This window comes from Paroedura picta, chromosome 1 (assembly GCF_049243985.1).
Source record: "Paroedura picta isolate Pp20150507F chromosome 1, Ppicta_v3.0, whole genome shotgun sequence".
Lineage (NCBI taxonomy): Eukaryota > Metazoa > Chordata > Lepidosauria > Squamata > Gekkonidae > Paroedura > Paroedura picta.
In genome coordinates this window covers 95,223,277-95,243,400 of record NC_135369.1, presented here as the reverse complement: position 1 = coordinate 95,243,400, position 20,124 = coordinate 95,223,277, and the positions used below count along the sequence as shown (strand labels likewise).

The 20,124-nt window shown below is 43.5% G+C and overlaps 1 protein-coding gene across 3 annotated transcripts in view; it reads left to right on the top strand.

Moving 5' to 3' along the window:
• Positions 1-557: 557 nt before the first annotated feature.
• TMEM181 (transmembrane protein 181) overlaps positions 558-20,124 on the top strand; it is a 31,783-nt gene continuing 12,216 nt past the window's right edge. Inside the window, exons 1-7 of one of the 3 annotated variants that reach the window (XM_077348580.1) lie at positions 558-1,161; positions 11,157-11,201; positions 13,155-13,258; positions 14,119-14,171; positions 15,777-15,864; positions 18,394-18,521; positions 19,341-19,451. In XM_077348580.1, the coding sequence (XP_077204695.1) occupies positions 1,031-1,161; positions 11,157-11,201; positions 13,155-13,258; positions 14,119-14,171; positions 15,777-15,864; positions 18,394-18,521; positions 19,341-19,451 (660 nt within the window). In that variant the 5' untranslated portion in view covers positions 558-1,030. Of the gene's footprint in view, positions 1,162-7,892; positions 8,038-11,156; positions 11,202-13,154; positions 13,259-14,118; positions 14,172-15,776; positions 15,865-18,393; positions 18,522-19,340; positions 19,452-20,124 lie in introns of those variants that run through there. The other 2 variants (XM_077348589.1, XM_077348596.1) reach the window with 2 other exon arrangements.

Here is a 20,124-nt window from a genome sequence, read left to right as displayed (position 1 = left end):
GCTGCACCATGGGATTGCCATGACTAACTGACTGACAACAATTTGTAGCCTTGCTGCTATTTGTTAACACTATACCCACTATTCACGGAAGACATTACACCTATCACGGGCACTGCCCAACAGTTTGAGAGGAAATTGCTTTAATTACATTCTCTAGTGCAGGGGTGGCCAAACTGTGGGTCTCCAGCTGTCCATGGACTACAATTACCATCAGACCCTGCCAGCACCATGCCACAGTCTGGCCTCCCTTGCATAGTGCATTCTCCATACCAGTAGGCAAACTAGATGAGGAAGCACTGCATTATTCAACAGTCCAATTTGTTGTTGCTTCCAGGCTGCCAAAATACAATGGCAGCATCAGAAGCTCTTCCTCAGCCAGAAACAAACTAGCGATTCAACGTTACAAACGAGCGATTCAAAGTTTTTCTGCACAAAGCTCCTGTTGTCTGAGCGCACCTGCGGCTCGCAGTGACAGGGAACACCACGTGTGACCCTTCATCCCGCCCCACATGCCATGCGCAGACTTCCCTGAAAAACGTCACGGGACCTGTTCTGCTAGTGGCCATTTTCTAAGGTCCAAGCCGGGGGAGCTGTCCATAGTGCTGACGCCGCCCGCCCGGCTTCTGCCTGGGCCACAGAGCGCGGGGGCTCGGAATACTGCCGGGACATTATGCTCGGGCGGCTATTGCTAGGCAGGCCCTCCGTCCCCCGCGCCCTTTGTGTGCAATTAAAAGGTTGCAAATGCCGTAGATTCCCGGGGCGGCCGTGACGAACGCCGCGCGCGTGCCGTGCGGAACTCCCGCTGGCGCCCAGCAGCGGCGCTCTGCCGAGAGAGGGGCGCCGTCGAAGCGCCGGTCCTTGGCGCTGCCCCCCCCCCCTCCGGCCGCCTAAGCAAGCGCAGGGGCCCCCAGAGGCAGCCAGCATCCTCGCAATGGCTGAGCGGAAAAAGAAGAGGGCGTAAAGCGGGCTGGTGGTTGTTGCTGGGGCGGCCGCCGCTTTAGTGGAGGGTTTCTCGGCGGCAAGGTGCGGGATGGAGGCGGATTACCCCGTCTTCGAGAACCCGCTCTGCAGCGAGCTCAAGCACATTTGCAAAAGGATCAAAGAGACCTACAAGGAGATCAGGGAGGATCTAACCCCTTACAAGGATGATCGCTACTACAGGTAAGAGAAGAGCACCCTTCATATCCTTCCACTCGCGGGTGGGGGGGGGCAGTTTGAGGGAAGCCTGTTCATTTGCTAGGAAGGCAATTGCTTGTATTAATAGTGCAGCTGGGTTTGTCTAAAGAGGGTGTGATTAACTGACTCACGAGGAATCCCAGAAGCCTTAAGGGGGTCCTTCAACAAGGACCCATCTCGCTGAAATACAGCCCCCAGGCAGCTGCGACAGGTATTCATCATGCAAGCACTGTTGCACGGGCCCTTGTTGAGATGGGGGAGAGAGCTTTTTTCATCGACCAGTGTTTCAACATGGCTGTTCTGAAAGGAGGGCCGATTTCATACAAATAAACTAGCTTTTGATTCTGTTGCAGTAGGAGGTTGGGTGGTCAGGAGGATTGTTTTGGTTTTTTTTAATGATTGAGAAATACCTGCTTCTGCTAATGTTCTTGATCCCCCCCTTAAAGCGTTACACTGAAGCATATAAAAGCTGGGTGGGAAGACTTTTTGAAAGGAAGTGCAGGAGATCTAAAACTGAACTCCAACTTCTGTTGTTAGCCCTTGGCAATGGAGAGATATGAATTCCTGTCACATTCTTCCCTTAGCAAGAATTGCAGGCATTCCTCTGCCCATTGCTAGGATTTTCTAGTTAATGTCCGCCCCTTGCATCTGCGGGGGAGCTTTGGAATATTTTTCCGGTGCTCCAAAATCACTGGATCAGAAAGAAACAAGAGAATAATCCATCTAAACAAGAAAGCAGAGAAGCCCCCTATGGGAATATGAAAGCTGTCTATGAGACCATTTGCAGACAAGGCAGGGGTCATACCTTTCTCTGTGGACTCCAAAAGAATTTGGGAAAAAAATCACCAAGATTTATGAGGGCTGAAAATATTCCAGGTGGAATGGATGAAATCAGCTGAGTGCTAATGGAAGGAAAAGGGGGAGGACAAGAAATCAGCTTGCCCAAGCCCTCGAACTCTTAGGAAGATTTGAAGCAGTGAAGTAAAATTTCCATATCCCACCATTTCCTTACAGCCCCCCTGCTTGTTACTTAGTAAAGTAAAACATTATCTGCTAAAACTTGAAATATGAATTCGTATAGATTCTTTAAAGTCTTAGTAGACTTTCTCAGTCTGTGGTGTAAGTGCCTGGCCTTGCCTATGTTTCCAATCATCCCCCCTCCTTTCCTGTAATTATGGGTGGAATCCTAAACTGATGGGATTTTTACTATTGACTCCAGTGACCCACATTTTCACCCTTGCCTACAGGCTTTGAAGACATCCTAACACTGCCTCATGTTTCGCTAAACATAAGAAATGATTTGCTAGATCAGTCCAGCTGTTTTCCAAGAGTGACCAGGCAGATGCCCCAAAGAAGCTGTCCCTGGGTCAGTATAGAAAAATCTCCCACAATGTAGTTCTAAGATTTAATGATGGAAGTATTCTGTCTTTGGTCTGGGAGGCTTTAGCTGCAGCAATTAGGCTATAGCCATAGATATGCTTGTGGTAACCAATTCTCTATGTTCAGGTAGGCTACAAGGAACTAAATATGATTTGGCTGTTATCCCTGTCCTTCCCCAGTGCTTTTATGTCTATTTTTAGTCTATTCTTACATTTCAGAGTTGTTCCAGATGGTTGTGCTGGGCAGCTTTTGCACAATGGGTATGGCAGGGAAGACTCTCTTTTGTCCCTATGCACTTTTATTGTTACTCTACCACATTTAACATGCCCTGTTGTTGTTGTTATGTGCGAAGTCGTGTCCGACCCATCGCGACCCCATGGACAATGATCCTCCAGGCCTTCCTGTCCTCTACCATTCCCTGGAGTCCATTTAAGTTTGCACCGACTGCTTCAGTGACTCCATCCAGCCACCTCATTCTCTGTCGTCCCCTTCTTCTTTTGCCCTCGATTGCTCCCAGCATTAGGCTCTTCTCCAGGGAGTCCTTCCTTCTCATGAGGTGGCCAAAATATTTGAGTTTCATCTTCAGGATCTGGCCTTCTAAAGAGCAGTCAGGGCTGATCTCCTCTAGGACTGACCGGTTTGTTCGCCTTGCAGTCCAAGGGACTCGCAAGAGTCTTCTCCAGCACCAGAGTTCAAAAGCCTCAATTCTTTGACGCTCGGCCTTCCTTATGGTCCAAATTTCGCAGCCATACATTGCAACTGGGAAGACCATAGCCTTGACTAAACGCACTTTTGTTGGCAGGGTGATGTCTCTGCTTTTTAGGATGCTGTCTAGATTTGCCATAGCTTTCCTCCCCAGGAGCAAGCGTCTTTTAATTTCTTTGCTGCAGTCCCCATCTGCAGTGATCTTGGAGCCCAGGAAAATAAAATCTGTCAGTATCTCCATTTCTTCCCCTTCTATTTGCCAGGAATTGAGAGGGCCGGATGCCATGATCTTTGTTTTCTTGATGTTGAGTTTCAAGCCAACTTTTGCACTCTCCTCCTTCACCCGCATCAACAGGCTCTTTAGTTCCTCTTCACTTTCTGCCATTAGAGTGGTATCATCTGCATATCTGAGGTTGTTGATATTTCTCCCTGCAATCTTGATCCCAATTTGTGACTCCTCTAATCCCGCATTTCTCATGATGTGCTCTGCATACAAGTTAAATAGGCAAGGCGACAGTATACAGCCTTGCCGAACTCCTTTCTCAATTTTGAACCAGTCAGTGATTCCATGTTCAGTTCTCACTGTTGCTTCTTGACCTGCATATAAATTTCTCAAGAGACAAATAAGATGCTCTGGTATTCCCATCTCTTTAAGAACTTGCCACAATTTGTTGTGTTCCACACAATCAAAGGCTTTAGCATAGTCAATGAAGCAGAAGTAGACGTTCTTCTGGTACTCCCTAGCTTTCTCCATGATCCAGCGTATGTTGGCAATTTGATCTCTAGTTCCTCTGTCTCTTCGAAATCCTGCCTGTACTTCTGGAAGTTCTCGGTCCACATATTGCTGGAGCCTAGCTTGTAGGATTTTGAGCATAACTTTGCTAGCATGAGAAATTAGTGCAATGGTGCGGTAGTTTGAACATTCTTTGGCATTGCCCTTCTTTGGGATTGGAATGTAAACTGACCTTTTCCAATCCTGTGGCCATTGTTGAGTTTTCCAAATTTGCTGGCATATTGTGTGTAGCACTTTTACTGCATCGTCCTTTAAGATTTTGAATAGTTCAACTGGAATGCTGTCACCACTAGGTGCGCCCGGACGGAACGGCCGCTTCGGCGGCCGAATCGCACAACCCTAGTCACCACCACTAGCTTTATTGTTGCTCAGACTTCCTAAGGCCCATTTGACTTCACATTCCAGGATGTCTGGCTCCAGGTCAGTAACTACCCCATTGTGGTCATCAGGGATGTTAAGCTCGCTCATGTATAGTTCTTCTGTATAATTTTGCCACCTTTGTTTAATCTCTTCTGCTTCTGTGAGGTCCCTACCATTTTGGTCCCTTATCATACCCATCTTTGCATGAAACGTTCTCTTCATATCTCCAATTTTCTTGAAAAGATCTCTGGTCCTCCCGATTCTATTGTTTTCTTCTATTTGTTTGCACTGTTCATTTAAGAAGGCATTCTTATCTCTTCTAGCTTTTCTCTGGAATTCTGCATTCAGTTGGGTGTATCTTTCTCTTTCTCCCTTGCCTTTCACTTCCCTTCTCTCCTTAGCTATTTGTAAAGCTTCCTCAGACAGCCATTTTGATTTCTTGCATTTCTTTTTCTTTGGGATGGTTTTAGTTGCTACCTCTTGTACAATGTTGCGAACCTCCATCCATAGTTCTTCAGGCACTCTGTCTATCAGATCTAATTCCTTAAATCTATTTGTCACCTCCACTGTGTATTCGTCGGGGATATGATTTAGTTCATACCTGAGTGGCCTAGTGCTTTTCCCTACTTTCTTCAATTTAAGCCTAAATTTTGCAACAAGAAGCTCATGATCTGAACCACAATCAGCTTCTGGTCTTGTTTTTATTGACTGGATAGAACTTTTCCATCTTTGGCTGCAGAGCACATAGTCAATCTGATTTCTGTGTTGACTGTCTGGTGATGTCCATGTGTAGAGTCGTCTCTTGGGTTGCTGGAAAAGAGTGTTTGCTATGACCATTGTATTCTCTTGACAAAATTCTACCAGCCTGTGCCCTGCTTCATTTTGTACTCCAAGGCCAAACTTGCCTGTTATCCCGGTTATCTTTTGGCTTCCTACTTTAGCATTCCAATCCCCCATGATGATAAGCACATCATTTTTGGGCGTTGCTTCTAGAAGGTGTTGTAGGGCTTCATAGAACTGATCAACTTCATCCTCTTCAGCAGCAGTGGTTGGGGCATAGACCTGGATCACTGTGATGTTGAATGGTTTGCCTTGGATTCGAACTGAGATCATTCTGTCATTTTGGGGATTGTATCCCAAGACTGCTTTTCCTACTCTCTTATTGATTATGAAGGCTACTCCATTTCTTCTGCGAGATTCTTGTCCACAGTAGTATACCTGATGGTCATCTGAATTAAATTCACCCATTCCTGTCCATTTTAGTTCACTGATTCCTAAAATGTCGATGTTCAGTCTTGTCATTCTTGTCATTTCTTGTTTAACATGCCCTACCCATTCAATAAAACAGAAAAAAGGGCATTTCAGAGGGTAGCCATGTTATTCTGCAGTGGAGTCCAGGAGCACTTCAGAGACCACAAGATTTTTTCTGTATAAACTTTTGAGAGTCAATACTTCCTTCATCAAATACTAACTTGCTTTGAATCTCAAAAACTTACATCTTCCCAAATCTTGTTGATCTCTAAGGTGCTACTGGACTCAAATTTAGCTGTGTTCTACTGCAGACCAACATGGCTGAAGTGATCTTCATAAACTCACTAGAGGAAGTTGTTTAAGGCTTAGGAGAGCAGTGCATACATGACATATATCCCTACATACCTGGTTCAGCTGAAAAGTGCTGAATAGATGCCAGGACATGGTAATGAATAGGCTGCATGAAAACAAGCTAGACAATATGGGACTGGAAAGTGGTGGTCCACCTTTGCTAGAGGTGAAGTGTGCAGCTTATCAGAGTGCCATTGGATGGCCTATCCTTGCTGGGTGACCTCAGGTCAGTCACTTTATCCTATTCTAACTTACCCCCTGTGACTGTTGTTAGGGTAGACTGTTGGAAGTGAGGGAAATGTGCTCCCTGGAGGAAGAATATAACAGAGTGTGGTAAAGAATGTGTCACAGGAGATAGCATTCTTGGTGCCCCTACAGTTATTATTAATAGTTATTAATATCCTTTTTCCCCCATGACTGGGACCTGAAGTAACTTTTCTCATTATTGTGCTTCCTCTAATTTATCCTCACAACCACCTTGTGAGGTAGGTTAAAGGGATTGTGACCAGCCCTGACAGAGCTTAGATTCCAACCTAGTCATCCTGCTCCTAGTATGACGCTCTAATGCCATGCCAGCTCTTGCCATCTGAACAAATTGTATCTCCAGGGAGATTCACTTAGCTCCTATTTTGACAAATTTTAAGTTCCTGGTGAAGAGCCAGCATGTTATAGTAATTAAAAGTATCAAATCAGTATCTGGGAGATGCAGGTTCAAATTCCCACTTCTGCTGTGGAAGCTCACCTTGGGCCAGTCACATTCTCTCAGCTTAACCTACCGTACAGGACATTGTGGGATAAAATGGAAGTGAGGAGAACAATGTAAGCTGCTTTAGGTCTTCATTGATGTGAAAGATAGGGTAAAAATGAATTGAAAAATTAAATAAATTTCCCAAGTTTTAATGAAAATATTTTTTCTACTTTTATCAATTTTTGTTTGAGCTTTGTACTAAAATCATGCCGTTGAGTCCACCCACCAAAGCAGCTATTTTCCCCAGGGGAACTGGAGAACAGTTCTGATTTTGGTAGACTTCCAAATTCTACCTGGAGACTGGTTACCCTATTCATAGGGCTAACCCTCCATGTCCAACTGTTGAATCCTAAGTAGGTCCATAGGGAATCCTACTGAAGTCTAAGACTTGCTACCAGGAAAGTGTTTTTAAGTTGTTCAGTTGTCCGTTAAAAATTATGACCTTAGAGTGCAGGCAGAGGGGAAAGCTTGTGGGGAAAAAGGGAACATGTGTCTGTTTTTAAAGAAAATCAAGTTTAATTAATAATCCTTGCTGCAAAAACTATTTCTGAGGCTGCCATCTTTAGTGAGATTTTCTTTTAAGTACAAGATACTCTGCACATTCCAGAAAGCAAAGAAGCCCTCGCGGTTTCTCGACATGGCACCTGTTTGTGTTCATCATCTATAAAAACAGTCACCCAGAATGAAACTTTCTCGGTCTGAAAGGTGCCACGGGCCTTCGTTCTGTTGCTTCAGGCCAAGAACCTATTTATAATAACTATATAAAATCAAAGAGTCCATGCTGGGAAGCGGGATTCTTCTCGGTCTCCCATGAACCCTGTGAATAATAGTAGTTTTTTAAAAACTAAACTGATAAGGAAACAAGAAAAACAACTACAGTTCCCAGGACACCTTGCAAGAATCCCGCACTCAGCCTATCACATATGCGGAGGGTTTCACACCGCCTTTTCCTATCCCACGTTTTTTTAAAGCTTGGCAGTTCCACTCCTTACGCCGGCTTCGTCAGTGCGCATGCCCAACAGCTTCCAGAGCCGCCGGAAGGCTTCACACAAGGGGGCAGAGGGAGAGAAAGAGACTTGATGCCAATCGCGTTGCGCATTGCCGATCACGTGGTCTCACCTCCGTCCGAGCCTGTGGGCGGGGCCCTGCGCTGGTGACGTGTGCGGAAATGTGGCGCGTCGTTCGCCGCTGCTCTTTCTGCCACGAAGCGGGTCCGCTCATTGGTGCGGCCTCCGCCTAGTCGGCGCGCGCAGGCAGCCATGGATATAGAACTGTGAGTTGAGGGCTCGCGCGCCGCCCGTCCCCTGGCCCTTGGGGGAGGTTTCACGCGGCGTTGCAGAGGCTGGGCGGTGGGAGCTGCGCCTTGTCTTGTGGGCATCCTCTTCGCCTCCCGAGAAGCTGGAACTGGGGACAGCTCACTTGGGGGCGGGAGACGAGTCCCGCTTACTCTCTTGCTTTCCAGTGAGGCGTAAGAACACGAGAAGATCCTCGCCAGAAAATGCGCCCAAATCTTTCGTCCTGTTCCATCATTTCTAGAATCTGGGGATTAATAAAAGAGCGGGTTTGAACATGTGCAGAGTGTTTTTAATAGCCATAAACTGTCCCTTTGTTGTATGGTCCCAGCAATTGACATAATCTCAACTGACATAATCTCAAAGCTGAAATTTAGGAAATAGAGCAAATTCCTCAGAGCCTTTCTGGAGTGCTTTTCTTGACTTTAACAGTCAAAAAAGCACTCCACAGAGGCCCTGAGGAATTGAGCTCTAATTCCTAAGTTGTCACATTCAGCCCAACCTCCATTTAAAGTTAAGGGTAATGAGTCTGATTACATTGCTAAATTGTGCCACACATTCATTGAGTTTAGAAACAAGGCCTTGAGGAGTATCCTATCTGCTTGAATTTATTTATCTCATTTAGTGATGTGAGAGGCAAAAATGAGCATACCTGTGAAAGGAATGCCTCTTATAGGTATTGGTTGCACCATATACCTAGTGTTTAGAAAGAATACATAATGGAACACCCACCCAACTTAACTTGCTAACTAGTGAGGACTTCCGTGCATGAGAGAAAAGAGAGCAGTTAGATCTGGACAGTGGTTGTTAGATGTCTTGAGTGGGTTACATTGTCATAAAAAAACATGTTCAGTCATTACAACAATGTAATCAAAGCAGCTGGAGTTTCTTGTGCCTTTGTTTCTGTTGATGGGTCTGATGAGGAATTGCACACTTTGTTTGTTGTAGCACCCCCTCATCTCACTGCAGGTGAGACCCATACAGTCCAAATCACGCATTACAAGAGAATCTGAGAAATCATAAGTGCAGCTTTTTTCCACTCTTTCAGTTCTGTGTAATGTATGACTTAGCTCTCAAATAGTTTGAATCTAATTTCAGTTTTGATTGAAACATGTTGTGGGATTCTTACTTTGGCTGAAGAGCTTTATCACAGTGTTTGCAGATGTCTTTAAAAAAACATTCATTAAACTGTGGGTGGTTCATATTTGGATGACTCAATACTTATTTTCTGCATATTTATCCTTCCTTATTTCAAGAAGACTAACTAGAAGTGCTCCCCGCTTCTCAAGTTTTATATGGGCAGGAATTCAAGAATGTGGTCTTCATTCCAAAAGTTTGCCTATTTTAATGTGAACATAAGCAGCATGACAGGGTAGCAAACAAGGTCAGATTATGTTTTTTGCACTGCTGTTAAAGGACTTGTTCTGAATTCCAGTTTTGGAATAAGAGTTGGTTCTTATATGCCGCTTTTCTCTACCCAAAGGAGGCTCCAAGCAGCTTACAGTAGTCTTCCCTTTCCTCTCTCCACAACAGACATCCTGTAAGGCTGGTGAGGCTGAGAGAGCCCTGATATCACAGCTCAATCAGATCAGTGCTGTGGTGAACCCAAGGTCACCCAGCTGGCTGCATGTGGGGGAGTGCAGAATTGAACCTGGCGTGCCAGATTAGAAGTCCGCACTCCTAACCACTACACCAAACTGGCTCTCATTTACCAAATGAGGATCCCAGTTCTACCAAATGGTATTCCAGTGCTGAGTTACCATCGCTTCAACTTCCGTAGATTTATGGCACCAGGCCATATTGCTAAATTTGGATCATTTCACTGAAAACTCCTGCCAGTATTTGGAGTAAAACAGAAATTAATACTTTGTTTTTCTTTTGTTATAATGGAGATAAATCCTCTATAAAGTCAAGAGGACCTGTTCTTCAGGAATCAAATAATATTATTAAGTTCTTATGCTGTGCCTTGATTGTTCCATTGCACTTTATGCACATCATTTTGTTAACAGTTACCCTTTAAGTAGTTAGTACTATTAGTATTAAATTCCAAATAAAGGGTTTAAGAGGATAGTGGCTCGAAGGTTTGAATGAGAGACTTGTTGATACACAGTTTCTTAGCCATTATCCTACAGGAGCACAGACCAATGGTCACAGTCTGCAACTGCTTTTATCCACTTGAGTTGTTATCTTTTTATTTACAGGTCTACCTCTGTACATTTTCAACCGTGCAGTGACCAGCAAGGGCAAGAAGATAAAACTGTGTTTGCAACATAGGAAGTAGCTTTGGGAGGGAGCCCTGTAATATGCACTTTTTAGTCCTGTGCCCATTGGTATTTAAGTTGCCCAAATGAAGACTTTATTCTGTATTCTTCTCATGCAGTTTTTTGTGCCTTCTCTACAGGAAGACTTTACTGAGTTCACTGAGGTCCACTTCCACCTGAATTGTGCATGAGGGCAGCACAAGGATATTCAGCCACTTTAGGTGTGGTTGGTAAATAGGAGAAGCACATAGCATGTTCATGCACTCATTGAGAAAAAAGATGCCAAGATTTGACCCTGGGACCTTTTGCATACAAAGCAGGAATTCTGCTTCTGAACTTTGGCCTCTCCCTCTTATGTGGCACTGTGCCATAGTTGTTAGCAAGGCATTTTTGTTAGGTAGAGAAGCTGTTGTTGGGTATAAATATCACTTTTAACCCTTTACTGCAATTTTAAGTCACATAAATACTTCTTGGGTTTATTTAAGTGGGAAGCTGTGTTGGTTTGAAGGAGCAGAACAAATTTAGAGTCCACTGGCACCTTTAAGGCCAACACAATTTTATTCAGGGTTTGAGCTTTCATGCACATGCACACTTCCTCAGATACAGTGTCATTGTATCTGACAAAGCACGTGTGCACATGAAAGCTCATACCTTAAATAAATCTTCAGTTTATTGCCCATGATAAAACAGTCATGGGAGAGACAAAGGCATCCTAAGCTATTATTGATTACATTTTTCTACCTAGCTTGAATTAATAAATGCAGTAGTTCTCGTGCCCCTCTCCTCCTTTAAACAGTCTGTTTTTTCCCTCTTTCTCCTGCTTCTCTTCTGCTTCTGAGTGATGGGGTTAAGACGTCTTTTCCTTTAGGACTGTTGCATCAGAGGTAAATCAGGGATGCTTGTATTATACTTGGAGTTAAACTACATTTGGAGCCTGGAGGCATTTTCCTCCTGAGTTTTGTGACCTGGGTGTGTTCTTTCTTTTTGCCTGTTCCTGCAGCTTGTTGACTTGGCTGGCTTGCATGACTCATCCAGAGCAAGCCCCTCTTTCAGTGCACCTGCTCATCTGCTTTTTGGACATCATAAAGTGCATTGAGTGGGGGAAGACAAGATGGCATTTTGCTATCTCCTAGCTCTGACTTTGTATGCCACTTTTTTTTGGGGGGGGCAATATGAAAGAGGAGCAAGCTTCTGGCTTGTGCACATCTTCTGGTTTCACCAGCTCCTCAACTTCAGTGGCTAATAGCACAAAATCAGGTTACTGTGCACGCTGGATTTTTATTCCTCCAGGTGGAAACCAGTTTGTACAAAAGGGCCTCTGTCTTCTCTCTTCTTAGATTTGATTCACATGTGTAGCTGTCACACAAGGTTAGGAACCCCAGCCACAATACTAAATGACTTAAATAAGTTAGTTTTCCTTATGGTCATTTGGTTTGTCTGCTTCAGTTGAGAAGCAGCAGCTGGGGTTCTTAACCTTTTGTGACAGCCACACATGTGGATCAAATCTAAGAAAGAAGAGACCCAAAGCAATGCATATCATTTTTCTCTGCTCTCTTTTATCCTCATAACAACCCTGGGAGTGGATTAAGTCATGAGTAGTTTAAGGATTTGTGGGGCCTGTAGCACCAGAGCAAGTTTAAGGATTCATGGAGCTCTAGCAGAGTACAATTATAACAGAGCAGCCAGACTGGGGGCAGAGGAGTCCCCTGCAGTGGAAAGGGATATCACTCTTGGTGTCTTTAAAGAGGGAAAAGGGGGCAGGAGGGGGACTACCAAACTGATCCACGGGGGGGGGGGGGGGAAGGTACTGTGCAGGGCCCCCGGAAGTGCTGGGTCCATAGCATGTTTTACATGGATAAACCGGCCCTGGGTTAGGGTGTGAAAGTGTGACTGGCCCAGCAAGCTTCCATGGCACGAGTGGGGATTCAAACCTGGGTCTTCTAGGTGCTAGTCTGATACTCTTAACCACTGTACTACACTGGCAGTCAGGATAGTTGTGAAGTAAAAGTAACAAGTAGGAGAAAGGTTAAGAATTATTAAGCCATGTATATGCTGCTAAAATGTTCTGATATAAAGGCTTAATAAAAGGGTTTCTTAGTTTCTTTGCATGGCAAAAACCTTCGCTTTCATAACTCTTTGCTTGCCCCCACATTCTTCTCATTGATCTTCTCCTTGTAATCGTAGGACGCTTGTAATGTGGAAGTGAAATTATGTTTAGCTAACAAATATGATAATAGTGAAATCCTTCAAAGTAATGATGGAGCTTTCCATAGACAGAATACTGAAATCTCCATGGATGATCAGTAGATTTTGAAGTAAATTCACTCTGTTTTGTTGGCTCTCAGATGACAGACCAGCCGGAGTTTGAAAGTATGGTCCATAATGCATCTGTTTATTGCGTTTCTGTAGATTCAAGTTGAGTTTTACCAGCATTTAGTGATTTGAAATTTTCTTGGTTGTGTCAGCAGTGATTCAGTGGAAAACCTGGGTTTACTCCTCCATTACAGTGTTGCATCAAATCAGATTTTACCAATTTGTTGTATATATGTAGAATGTAGAGAGACAGTAAACAATGCACACACTTCAGGATTGTGACAGTTGCAGGATAATCATCCAATTATGTGCCTGGTTGTGATCACTGCTTATCTGTGAAGGATGTGCTGAAAGGATGTTCTCACCTAGTCAGCATTTGGATGGAGTTTCCACCTTATTGGATGAGTTCTTGAAGAAAAGAGGGTCCATTTTGTTTTTTTAAGTGCTATCTCTAGATATTATCTGTAATATAGTGAATGCTGATGTGTTCCTCTTTTCTTTTTCTGTTTTTTGGCTGTTTGTAGGTTGGCCCCAATGCGATTGTATACGCTGTCCAAGCGGCATTTTGTTTTGGTGTTCGTCGTGTTCTTTATTTGCTTTGGTTTAACTCTCTTAATAGGCATTGCAGGTAAGATTTTTTAAATACTTGCTAAGAGATTGGTTTCTGTAATAAATGGGCCCCTCATTTTTCCCTTATAGCAATGAGAAAAAGCCCTTCAAGACATCCGGTGTTTTCTTCATTTCTTTGCACGAGTGTGTGTTGTGGGAAGGGGAGAAAGATCTGCTTGTATGAGCTTCTTTTGCTCATGCCAGTCTGGATCCAACCCATAGACAACCATGATGGCAATATGGGCACAATCCCCCCCCCCCCGCCTCATTGTTTGTCCCCAGTGTCTGATCACTAATAAACCTGTGTTTCTCTCCATCACTCAGTGGGGAAACAACACACATTGAAAATCATCATGTCATGGGGAAATCTAGTCTAAATTGAACATGCACTTTTCTGTCTGCAAGAAGGCTTCCACATGTTCATTTCTTTTGCCTGCAATCAGTAGTAAAGCCCAGAAACTGTTTTCCCAGATGTGGACCAGTTTGCCTAGAGAACCTCCAGATTCCAAGGCTTGTTGTCATATTGTAAGCTACTGCAGCTTTATGTTCTATCTTTCAGTGGTACAAATATATCTGATGCACATAAGAAGCTCTTATGCATGGAACAAAGTCATAGCTGCCATTCTTACAGGAGCTTTTGTGTAACTAATATACTGAACAGTTCTGTCATGCTCAGTTTAGAATTTGATTGTCGGCCTGGTAACCCTATGAATGTTCCCTTGAGTTGCATTATGGAATAAATGTAGGATGTTAATAATAATAATTATTATTATTATTATTATTATTATTATTATTATTATTATTAAGACATACATAAAACTGTTGTATGCCACTTTGTGCTCTTGAGTCTTGAAACCTCTTTTGCTGTATATCATGTAGGTCCCCCTGTTATTGATTCCACTGATGTATCTCCGGCGAGCAATGGCCCTGAGGTAAGGCTTGTCATACTGTGCCCGCAAGTGGTGCATGCTGACTTTACACAGCATCTTGCTCATTCACTTGCACTCTTACGATGAGATCATGACATTCTCTTGAGAATTACGTGACATATTCACCGTAACATTGCGGTGCGTGTGAGAACCCTGAGGCCTGACTTCCACCTGAAGTTCTTGTGTCCATGGAACACGGTAAGACTACTGTGTGGGGTTTTTTTTTTATGGAAACCAGCTGTGCAAAAGGGGGCAGCCTCTGCTGTGTAATGCTTGCAGTATAAAAGACTGTGATGAGACCTAAGGTAAAGGTAAAGGTATCCCCTGTGCAAGCACCGAGTCATGTCTGACCCTTGGGGTGACGCCCTCTAGCGTTTTCATGGCAGACTCAATACGGGGTGGTTTGCCAGTGCCTTCCCCAGTCATTACCGTTTACCCCCCAGCAAGCTGGGTACTCATTTTACCGACCTCGGAAGGATGGAAGGCTGAGTCAACCTTGAGCCGGCTGCTGGGATTGAACTCCCAACCTCATGGGCAAAGCTTTCAGGCAGCTGCCTTACCACTCTGCGCCACAAGAGGCTCTGTGATGAGACCTAGAGAAGGCCTAAATTGCAGGAAGGATTAGCATAGCAGCATCACACTGGAATTCTGAGCCTGTCTCCTTTAGCTGTGCATGTGTTAGGCTGTGGCCTGAGAAATGATTGGCTGCCCTGCTTTGTTGTAGAGATTGTCCTCCAGTTTTACATTATGTTTTAAGGCCTTACGTCCTTACCCACCTCTGTGAAGCTAGACAAGGCTGTGGAGAAGAGGACCCTTTCCTCTGCAGTCTTTATAGATGGAAAATGAAATGGCACAGTGATGGAATGTGTGCTTTTCAACCAGGAGAGCCTATGCTCAATCCCTGGCATCATCAGTTATGAATTCTGCATAATCCTGCCAGTGCAATGTTATGGAGAGTTACTCCATTCTAAACCTACTGATTTAAGTGGGTTTAGATCAGTCTAACTTAGCACGGGATTGCAGTTTTTGTGTGTGTCTTGTAATGTGACAGTACTGGGCTGGGAAGACAACTGATCTGAGACAGCGTAAGGCAGCTTGGCTCTGTGAACCCCCTAACTTTCCTCCGACCTCTAAAAATACAGTCTCTAATGTAAATAGTTGGCAGGCATGTTGGTATATTTCATGTTACAAAAGTCAATTTAAAAACAAAATATTTGTTAAGCTCAGTAACTCCACCCCCCCAAACTCTCAAGTATTCTTCCCAAAATATATTGGTCTATTCACATATCAAAATTTCAGAGCCTGTTTTATGACTGTATGGGCAAATGTCTGTTGTCAGCAGCATTAGGGTATGCTGTCCCTCTGTATAAATTACATTGATTTTATATAAGTAAATTACTTTTATTCATGAAAAGTTTTTAATGTGGCCCTTGATTAATAGAGAAGTTACTTTATATTGGGCTAAATCATGACATTAGCATTTAGCAGAACTGTGGGGGGAGTTTAAATAGGAAGGTCTTCTGTCCTGGTTCTTAATTTGAACCTTGACAAGACCTTGAATAGCTAATACAGATACATGGATTAACTTATGCTTCCATTTTGTTCCAGGTAAGAGAATTTAATTTAAGTTCACAGTCATTATCTACTTACAATCAACAGTTGTGGCTAACATGTATAGTTCAGATGGATCGACATGGTAAGAGTTTTAATGTAGTTAAGATTAGTGTGACTGTACTTGACTTGACTTTGGTTGCCTTGTCTATACACTTTTGTATCCCGTGTCTGCATAACATAAAACTTCCAGGCCCTACATGATGTGTCAGTTGTGTATTGGAATTTGTCAGGTGTCTGAGCCATTGCCTACTTCTGCTGTTCACTTGAGGCTCCAATAAGGAGGTTCAATAAATCATCTGATGAACTACAGTACATTGGTGACATAATGCATGTAACTTCTGTATTGTACACCTGGTGTGTAGACCTGGTAGACCAGCGAAGAATGGGCATATTTCTGCATCACCCTTTCTGGTACAAAATGATTGTCTGTATTATCTTATTATAAAAATCAGGATGTCAAAAGCCAGTGAAAAACTTTACTTGGCGATAATGTTTATAAAGCACCTGCTAGAGTGGTGAAGGAAACATCATGCCCCCTTCCTTCTCATCTCCCCACAGGGTCAAGCCCAGTATCTACGAGGCCCAGTAGAATGCACCAGCTAGCAGATCAATGGTAGCTGGCCCTTTAAGGGTTAGGCACCCACTGGCAGCTGGCCCTTTGACAGCCAGCTGTCCAACAATCAGATGTTGGGAGTTCCACCCTGGGGATGGGGAAGGAGAGTAATGAGGCAGAAATTGCTCAAGAGGTGTTATTAGTCCATCACAGCCTGAGCCATACACCCATAAAGCATATGGGTAGAAGGAAGCCACTGGGTATGCCCCAGACCTGCTGAAGGCCTTCAAAAGGCTGGAGGGAGGAAGCCAGACCAGCTCTGCCTCTCAATTTAGAGTAGATTGGAACTAGAGGAGAGATCGTGGATACAGATTAGTAATTGCCTAACATTTAAAGGGCTACTGCAGTAACTCTGACAATTAGAATTGCTACCAGTTACATATATTATTTATTTATTTTTATTAATTTATTTTCTGGGTTTATTTCCTGCCGCTCTTGGCAAGCCGGCCCACGGCAGGTTACAAATTAAAAATCTCAATAAAGCTCCATCCCAGTAGAAAAAAATAGCAACAAACTCAACAATGGTGGCATAACCCTCCCCCCCCAGAGTCTATGAGTCCTGGTTAGTCAGTTCAGTCTGCAGTCAGCAGCTGTCATCAGTCTTAATGGGCCCCCTCCAAAGGGGGAGGATGAGGGGAGGGACCCAGAACTTTCTGGTCCTAGCCTCAACCGGTGGCCTGGCAGAAAAGCTCCATCTTCAGCCCCTTGTGACAGCTCCAACAGGTCCCTCATTTTGTCTGGGAGCTCATTTCACCAGGCAGAGGCCAGGGCCAAAAAGGCCCTGGCCCTGGTTGAGGCCAGGCACACCTCCCGGGGGCCAAGGACCACCAGCCTATTCATACAGGCAGAGCGCAGGGCTTTGGGGGAGGGAGAAATAAGGAGACACATGGTCCTTCAGATATGTAGGGTTCGGATTGCGGATGGCTTTGAAGGTAAGTACCAGAACCTTGAACTTGATCTGGAACACCACTGGTAACCAATGCAGCTGTTTCAGCATCAGCTGAATATGAGCTCTCCAAGATGTTCCAGTGAGGACTCTAGCAGCCGCATTCTGCATCAGCTGCAACTTCTGGGTCAGGGTCAAAGGAAAGGCTCACAGAGAGCAAGATACAGAAATCTAGCCTGGAGGTAACCGTCACCTGCATCACTGTAGCCAAGTGTTCTGGGGACAGAAGGGGCACTAGTAGCCTTGCTTGGCAGTCATGGCTTATGAATAGATGGGTTCTGGGGTGTATGTGGATTTACTGTGCACCTGACTGTATGCATACACTGTTGCTCCCTGAAGAGAGTTGGTGCCTCTCCAGCCCCTGTTGCATGAAACATAAAAATAAAGCTATTAGTAGAGGAACATTCTCAGAAATGTGGTTAATACTGTTTCTAGTGTTCAATTTCTATGGCCAAGATTACCGTAGAAAAGTCCAAGAACATATATGTTTAAAGTTTGGAAGAAAGTGTGGAAAGAACAGTAATGGTAGCCATAGGAGGTAGAAAAGATTATTCTGCAGAATGTTAGATTGTCACCTCCTTATCACAAGAAAATGGTGGTTTATGAGTCTTCACTGGCTATTATATCAGACTAATCCTTTCTACTGCTGATGTTTAGAGACCTAGTTTAAGATGCACTGTGAGTTTCCTGGCTGCCAAGTCCTATGCCAGATTTCACATGTGTATTATAAAGCTACATATTCCTAGAATATATACAGTTCTGGTTATCTGGATGCTGCCTAGGTATTCTTCCTATTATTTGTGTTAAACACCAGTAGCTATTTGCCTTTCCAAAAGCTGCTTGGATGACCAAGACCAGCTCAGAAGCGCACTTCAGAATGTGCATATTCTTACAAGCTGCCAACTTCAGTGGAAAAATGCTCTTGAGTGCTGAATTGTAGCAGATTCTACTACAGTAGATCCCCCCCCAATTTTAGGGTGTTACCTACATCTGATGAAGTTCTGAGGTTATATCCTAAGCCATCTGACTTGTTTGCTTTGCTTTGATTTCAGATAACTTGAAAGGCGTGGCAGTGAACTTTAATATGTTGGTTAGAATAAATGGAGTAATAGAGAACGCAAGCATAAAATACTTCAACAAGGAAATTCACAACCGAACAAGAACTCTCAACTGTGCACAAGTAAATGCTCCTTGAAATAACTTCTTGATGAATTATTTCCTTTTATGGGTAAAAAGCACATTACAATGGATGTGGAGGGGGACTATCTCTGTAAATGAAAGCCATAAACAAAAGGGTGGCTTCTAAACAGCCTCCTATAAATCTGGCATCTCAAGGATCAACCTTGGCATCTTGGAAAATCCCTGCCAACCAGAGTTGACAATACTGTGCTGAATTGATGGTTTTTATTCAAAAAGTGAGTAGATGGGCTCGGCAGTAGAAGAGTGCATGCTTGTGTGTCTGGGTATCTAAACCCTATCGCTACCACCCAGAAACCTAAATAAGGGATAGGAATGTTCATCAGTTATCTGTTCTCAGGGGTAGTCAAACTGCGGCCCTCCAGATGTCCATGGAATGCCAGCGAATGCTGGCAGGGGCTTATGGGAATTGTAGTCCATGGACATCTGGAGGGCCGCAGTTTGACTACCCGTGGCTCAGATCTGGCTACCCCTGGCTTCAGTAAAATGCAATAGCCCTGACCCAGCTCCTGTAGGCAACTGATGTTTCTGCTTTAGTTCTTTGTCTTATGAAAGGGGCACTGCTGTGATGCTAGAGACATTTTTAAAGTAATGGATAGCAAGAAGCGGAACCGGAATGCTCTTTCTAGAGAAACTTGTACTAAATTGCATCCCAAAGGCATTCTGATCTATTTCTCACTCTACAGTCCTCGAATTAGCCGTGAATGTCTTGAAAGCCCAAAAATATAAATTGACTGTTGGTATTTTGTTCTTACACTGTCCTTGCTTTCTCTTTTCTTTCCTTCAATGGCATATTTCGTAGCAATGTGCAGAAATCATAGTGGTCCATCTTGGCTACCTGAACTATACTCGCTATGAGATCACTGTTGCTTTTCACAACCTCTCTTCGATTTACCATATCAAGAACTTCATAGTAAGTGCATTAATAAAACAAACAAAACAAAAGTTCAGTTTTAATTTCAGGTCTCCTAGCCTTTACTTTGTAATTGTAAAGAGTTTGTAGTTTTCTAGCAAAGGTTCAATATGTACAATAAGAAGAAATATCAATTGTACAGGCCTGTTTATTCCAGATTGCCATGTTTAAAAAAAAATGAAGCGGAGTTTTATTATGATGTGTCATTATGAGTAGATTCCTTTAGTCATTAATAGAACTCTGCTGGTTTTCAAGACACATTGGGCATACAGAATTGGCAAGGTGCTTTACTAGATTAAATGTTATAAAAGCAAGATTCAGTTCTCAAATACCTGGTGGAGTATATTTAAAATTAATCTTTTGTTTGAAATTAATTATTTTATGATGAAATTTGCTTTTATTTGTGAGCCATAACAGTCTGAAGCATGTGTCAGTCATCTGGTTTTATCCTGCCCCTTTGTCCTTTTGTTTACTATCCCAAAATGCTGATGTAACCTTAGAAGGATTGGTATCTCCTAATTTCAGGTGTTAAATGTAACAAGTCTTTCTGGCTATTCTTCAAGAGACACACTGTTGCACGGAAGGTGTTAGGATATTAAGTTTACATTGAAACAGAAAAAATCCATACAAGCTTCTTTTTGTTGGTGTGGTATGATTAGTTCATACACGTGAG